Source organism: Lynx canadensis, chromosome A2 (genome assembly GCF_007474595.2).
Source record: "Lynx canadensis isolate LIC74 chromosome A2, mLynCan4.pri.v2, whole genome shotgun sequence".
In the NCBI taxonomy this organism is placed as follows: domain Eukaryota; kingdom Metazoa; phylum Chordata; class Mammalia; order Carnivora; family Felidae; genus Lynx; species Lynx canadensis.
In genome coordinates, this window is record NC_044304.2 from 4,593,024 (window position 1) to 4,599,633 (window position 6,610).

Sequence of the window (6,610 nt, forward strand, 5' to 3'; positions counted from 1 at the left end):
TTTGGGTCCTGGGCACCAACACCTCCCTCCAGCCACACCAGGGTACATGCTCATCTCTACAGACCGCCTGATTTGTATGCATATTGTTGTCTGCCCCTCTCTCTCCTCACTCTTCCCGTGTTCCCACTTCGTTCGAGCTTCCAGCTGGCTGCGTAGACCGCCACTCTGTCCCGATGTCCGCAATCAGGGTGCTTGGCAGGGTGTAGCCTTCACTTCATCATCAGGAATGGGAGATTCGAGGGGGAGGCAGATCTGGGCATGAGGCTTCTGATTTCTCCCACCCTTGCCCCCGAGCTTCCTACAGGGAGTTGGGCCAGCTGGGTTCAGTTTACTTATCTGTAAAGTGACCTCCACAGGTGACCCCATCTACTGCCCCTCTGCCTACAAGCCACCATTCCCCTGAGAAGAGACAGACCCAGTTGCAACATTTACCATTTATTTCCAAGACCCATGGTCAGGGAGCCCAGGGCTGCCGACAGTGGTCCTCATCCCAGGATGTATTGGTCTTAGCTGGGAGGAACCTCAGGCTGTGTGTGATGTGGTGTGTGTGTGACGGGTTGGGACCGTGATGCAGCATCTGATGTGATGTGCATGGCATCCCATGTGTGACACTTGGTGTGACCGTATGGCCCCTTTGGGTCACTGTGGCTGTGATGATGACTTGTGTAGGATATATGTGTCATACGTCACATAATCTGACTGTGTGTTTGTGGTCCTATGACTTGTGTGTGACTGTGCGAGTATCTGATGCTTTGTGTGTACGAGTGCAGATCTGAAGGGCACCTTGTGATTTTCTGTGATGCCGTAGGCATGTCCACATTCTCTCTCCATCTTCCTTTCCTTCCCTCTTTCCCTTCTTCCTTCCCCTCCTCCCTTCTTCTTTTCCCTCCTCCCTCCCTCCCTTCCTTCCTACCCTCCTCCCTTCCTCCCTTTCTTCTCTCTGCAAACATTTTCCAGGTGCCTGCTACATGCCAGACCCTGACCTGGTTACTGAAACACAGCCGTGTGTCCTGGTGGGATGAGAACACCCAGCAGTGCTGAGATCCAGCCAGCCAGCTGGTAATACGTTGGTAGCCAGAAACCAGCCGTGACGGGAGCCTTTACACCAAGGAAATCACAAACACTACAGAGCCTCTCCCTCCTGGGAGAGCTGGTGGTCAAACGGTCACCGGCACGTCCCTGCGCCCGTGTCTCTGAGGGTGAACTTACACAGCCAGGAGGAGGTACAGCCACAGACCTGTGAGCAGATCTTGAGTGTGTGGCTCTGGCCGTGGGGGGGACTGGCTGGGCTGTCCACATGGGTCAGTCTTGATGATGACTCCCTTCCTCCAACCACCCACACTCATGAGAGTGGGGAAGGCTGGGGTTGCCCGTCCTGAGCCAAAGTCTCTGGACCCCCACGTCCCACTCTTCTCTGAAGCGAAAACATAAATACCCACCCCTCACCCCTTCTTCCTGAATATCAGGCAGATCAGCTTTCCCCCGGCTGGGGGGCCTACAGACCCTCAAGTCTCTGGGTCTTTGTCTTCAGTATTGCCCGTAGTGGCTCTGCAGTTTCCTTTGGGGCTCCAGGGGTGCCAGCTGGGTCTCCAACCTTCAGGGGTGGCTGGGTTGTTGGCCCCTGGAGGTGCCCGCTGAGCTCTTCGCTCGCCGGGTTCTCGGTTCCCCAAGGCACCCTCTGAGGGAGGCATCACTGTCACTCCTTTCTTACACCATGAAGGCCCCAAAGTAGGAGCGGGTCCCGTCACGGAGTCGGACCAGGCGCTCATCCGGCACACGGACAACCACCTCCTCGCCAGCGTCCAGGTGCACCACGCCTCCCAGGAAGCTGCTGTCCCACCAGACGCGGGGGCCGGTGGCTCGCCCACAGGGTGACCGCCGACTGACCAGCAGCTCGAGCTCCTCGGGGTAGCGCGGTGTGCGTTTGTAGAGGCCATGCGTGATGGGCAGGCCACTGGTCAGCCCCTGCGGGCAGCCCACGCCCCCCAGCTGCACCTTGGAGTAGATGTAATAGTAGCCGGCTCGGGCAATCACCAGGGAGCCGTCACGGTAGCTGAGGCCCCTCAAGAAGGCCAAGCCCAGCTTTGTCTCCCAGAGCAGCGGGCCCCCGCTGCCCGTCAGGCTGGAGTTGGCACCTGGGGGCAGAGACAGAGGGGTCTGGTCAGCCTGTGTCCCTCTGCGGATGGGCGAGGGTGACGACTCCCTTCCGTTTTAGGTTGGGGACTTTATATGTGTTAATTCACTTTATTCTCACTTTGAGGGGAGGGAACTGAGGCACCGAAAGGCCAAGTCACTTGCTTCTTACGCCCTCCCCTTGCAGGTGGGGAAACTGAGGCATGGAGCCATCAAGTGACCAGCCAAAAGCATCAAAACTTGTGAGTGGCATAACCAAGGAACAGAGACAGAGCGCACCCCGGGCCAGAAGACTTGTAATCTCCATGCTCTTCAGTTTTTCTCCATTAAAATGGGACATATGAATAGCGCCTCCTTGAGATTTAATGAATTAATATGTATAGAGCGTATTACAGCCCGTGACACACGGTGAGCGCCTTGTAAGGGTTTATTCAATGATATGAGAAATGCATGGACATAGGCAGCGGGGCAGGTCTGTGAATCAATAGTGAACGGGTGACTGAATGAATACTCAGACATGCTGGGTGTCTGTCTGGTCTCCTCAGGACACCCTGCCCCTCTCCCATGTCACGACCCGGGGTCCCCCTCACCTGTAAGGTGTGCTGCTGGGTTGGCCTGGAGGGACCTTCGTCCTGGAGAGAGATGGTGAGTGGTTAGGGGCGGAGGCGGTGAGGGGTGAGGGCCAGCCTCCAGCCAGTGTCATCAGGTCCACCTCCTGGTGTCAACCCCACCCTTTCCGGAGTGCCCCAGACTTCTGCTTCTCAGGCCCGGGGGAGGGGCACCTGTGGAGCTCAGGCCAGTTGTGTAAATCACATTGGGCAACCGGCTGAGGGGGCGGGGGCAACGTGGGAACCATCCTACCCCCGCCCTCCCCAGGACCCAGGACTCTGACTCACCTTGGGTCAGCTGCTTCCAGGATTCTGCTTCTCCATCCTGAAAATGCAGAGAAACCCACGGTGAGGACCTGCGTGGCCCACACATTGGCATCCTCAGACTCATGTCTGTGAGACACACACAGATGCGGCACACGGACACTGTCCTCACCCCAGTGCCCAGGGCCATGTGCACGCTCCTGCCCCACCCAGCAGCCTTGTAACCACCCGGGCTCTCATATTCCCCCTCTGCAAATAGACATACGAATGCTGCCTATTTAAGATTCAGTGAATTCACGGGGACAAAAGCATGTTCCGGTGCGGGGCGCATAGTAAGCACAATATGAGAGTTAATTAAATAAGTAATATTATAGACATGTACACATCGAGACGGCAGGACACGTGGACATCTGTGGCAACAAGTGGATATGGGCATGTGACATAGGGCACAGACCTGGACACTTACGTGACACGTGGACACAGATACATGGGTGTGTGGTTTATGGATCCGGGTGGGTCTGTGCACAATGTCAGCACATGGGCTGTAGACAGGCCAGTACGTGGACACGCGGGCACACGCACACAGGACAGCAGTACGGGTTCACACGGGCGACATGCCCATGCGGCCGTCAGATCCAGTCACAAGGACAAATGCCTTGGAAACACACGACGCAAAGGGCCAAGACCACACGGCCGTGGCGTGGGATGCAGAGACTCACAGGTGTGGCCAACAGATACATCCACAGCCAACCGTAAACAGAGGCAGAGAGAGATTCTCGCAGACTTGGACAACGTGAATTAGTGACAGTCCCGAATAATGGTGATCAGGGTATGGCTAACAATACTTCGCAATGTCAGAACATCAGTTCCGCGGGTTGCAGACAACAAGACTGTATTATAAACACGAAATGTGCTGTGAGACTAGGTTTTATTTGTTACCACTACTAGAAGAAATGGTAGTTATGTGACCCCACAGCATGGTTAGCTAATGCTACAATAGCAATCATATTGCAGTATAAATGTACCAAATCCCTATGTTGTACACCTGAAACTGACAGAATGTTAACATGTCATTTATATCTCAGTTTAAAAAAAAATATCGGTTCTGGTTGGTTGAATTCTTGCCCTGGGCAGCCACTGCCGGGCACCACACACGCAATATCGTATCTCGTTCCCTGTGAGGTGGGCACTCTTATTATCCCACCCATTTCACAGATGAGGAAACTGAGGTTCAGAGAAGTGAATTGACTTGCACTGAGCTGCTGTTAGCCTATGGTCTTGCACACACGTGCACAGAGACGCGCACAGTGACACAGGAGACCCACCTCCATGAGCCCCGAAGCCCCACTCACCAGCAGGGGTGTGACCATCTCCCCCAGACGCCAGTGCAGCTGCAGCAGGAACCAGCCCTGGACGGCCAGCCCAGCCGCCAGCAGCAGCAGCAGGAGGCCCAGGCCCAGCTGGGATGCACTGCAGGGCTGTCTTTGGCGGCGGCTGGGCCCCAGCCGTGTGAATGGGATGTCTGTCTGTCCGTCCACCACAAACACTGAGGGCCGCACAACCGTCTCCTCCATGTCCTGAGACACCTCGGGGCTGGGCTCGCACGGCTGGGTCCCTGAGGGCAGGGAGGAAACCACGATTGCCCAATGCTTCTGGGCTTCGCACGCTGCAGACAGGCACCCGTGGGTCCCGGGGTTCAGCCTTTAGAGCAGGGGCTCAGCCCCTCCCCTTTCCCCACTGGCCCTCCTCTTCTTCCTGTCCTCCCACCCCCAGGCTGGCCCCATCTCACTCTCACTCATACAGCCTCTCACTCTTTCCAGGGGCAACTAAAGATGTGACTCAGGTAGGGATGGAGGGGGGAGGCCCCAGTTTTTCCCTGTGGCCACTTCATTCACTCCGTGACCAAATATTTATAGATCATCTCTGTGTGCCAGGTACTGTTCTAGGCTTGAGGGCACAGCCGTGAACAAGAGAGACAAAAGTCCCTGGTCTTACGGAGCTCCCATTCTTGGGGTGAGAGACGATGAGCCTAGTAAAGAAGAAAATACTATAGAGTGTTTGAGATGGTGGTTAGGGAAGTGCAAACTACGAGAGTGGTTTTTGTGTGTGTGGGTGTGTCCAGGTGTGTATATTGGGTCCAGTGCATGTGTGCGTGTGTATGCTGTGTGTATGTGTGCATGGAGATGAGTGCAGGGGCAGGCATGCATGTTGGTGAATCTATGCACACATGTGGGTGTGTGCAGGTGTGTGTATGCAGGTGTGTGTGTATGTGGGGGGTGTATGATTGTGCATGCATGTGGGTGCATGTAGGTGCATGTGCATGTGTGGTATGCATGACTATGCATGCACGTGCGTGTGCATGTAGGTGCGTGTGCATGTGTGGTGTGCATGAGTGTGCATGCAAGTGGGGGTGTGCATGTAGGTGCGTGTGCATGTGGATGTGCATGAGTGTGCATGCAAGCAGGGGTGTGCATGTAGGTGCGTGTGCATTTGAGGTGTGCATGAGTGTACGTGCATGCAAGTGTGTACAGGTGCAGACACACATACGCCTGCATGTGTGGATGTGTGTACACGTGCATGAGTGTGCCTGTGAGTGTGTGTGTGCATGCGTGCATGCATGGATGCAAGTTCAAATTGGAACTCACAGACAGGTGGTGTAACCACCAGCCGCTAGGTTAACTAGGCTGAATCCAAGGCCTGGAAGTCGTCCCCGGGGCACCTCGAACTGGCCTGAGTAGCCCTCTTTCTCTTCTCCCCCACATCCCACCTTTTCGCAAGCCCTGGCCATTCAGTCTCAACGTCTGATCTGAACCCAGCCGCCTGTTTCCAGACCCACTGCTACTGCCTTTGCGAAGTGCTGTGGGCTGAGTGTCTGTGCCCCTCCCCCGTTCATTTGGTGATGTCCTGATCACCTACCTGATGGCCTCTGTAGGTGGGGCCCTGGGGAGGCGGTTAGGTCAGGAGGGTGGAGTCTTCCTGAATGGGATGAGTGCCCCTGACGGGACACTCTCTCCCTCCCTCTCTCCCTCTTCCTCTCCGTCTCTGCCATTTGAAGACGTTTGAGGACCCAGTGAGAGGGCCACTGTCTACAAGCCAGGAACAGAGCCCTCACCAGAGCCCGACCAAGCTGGCACCTGTGTCTTAGACTTCCAGCCTCCGGAACCCTGAGAGATGCATGTCTGCCGTTTGAGGCGCCCGGTGTAGGGCATCTTGTTACAGCCGCCAGACTGCACTAACACACTAGGGCATCCGTCATTTCTGGCCTGACTCTTGCAGTGGTTTCCAGCTGGACGTTCTCTCTGCCTCTTGCCACTTCCTAATTCATTCTCTGCCCTCTACAAGTGTGAACTTGTGTATTTGTTTCCTTTAATTTATATGGTTTAATTTAATTTACTATTTTCTTTTATTTTAGAGGTGAAATTCACATAACATAAAAGCAACCATTTTAAAGTGAGCAGTTCAGCGGTATTTAGGGCATTTCCACAGTTGGACAACTCTGTCTGGTCCCCAGACGTTTTCAGCGCCTCGAAAGGTAAGCCCATACCCATAAAGCAGTCCCCATCCCCCAGGCCTCCCAGCCCTTGGCAACCACTAGTCAGCTTTCC

General features: G+C 55.1%; 1 protein-coding gene across 1 annotated transcript; it reads right to left on the reverse strand.

Annotated features, from left to right (window-relative positions):
* Window positions 1–419: 419 nt before the first annotated feature.
* Window positions 420–4,696, reverse strand: TNFSF14 (TNF superfamily member 14). The gene is made up of 4 exons (XM_030293725.1): window positions 4,358–4,696; window positions 3,030–3,066; window positions 2,724–2,765; window positions 420–2,135 (listed from the first exon to the last, which is right to left on the reverse strand). Exons 1-4 carry the CDS (start codon window positions 4,577–4,579, stop codon window positions 1,708–1,710), a joined length of 729 nt encoding a protein of 242 aa, XP_030149585.1. The 5' UTR covers window positions 4,580–4,696; the 3' UTR covers window positions 420–1,707.
* Window positions 4,697–6,610: the final 1,914 nt, after the last annotated feature.

What these genes read in the sequence shown, in the direction of transcription:
- TNFSF14 (XM_030293725.1), bottom strand. Translation starts at nt 4,579, where the DNA reads ATGGAGGAGACGGTTGTGCGGCCCTCAGTGTTTGTGGTGGACGGACAG. An exon ending in AGATGGTCACACCCCTGCTG is followed by an intron (nt 3,067 to 4,357) that starts GTGAGTGGGGCT and finishes CTGCATTTTCAG; the next exon opens with GATGGAGAAGCAGAATCCTG. An exon ending in CTGGAAGCAGCTGACCCAAG is followed by an intron (nt 2,766 to 3,029) that starts GTGAGTCAGAGT and finishes ATCTCTCTCCAG; the next exon opens with GACGAAGGTCCCTCCAGGCC.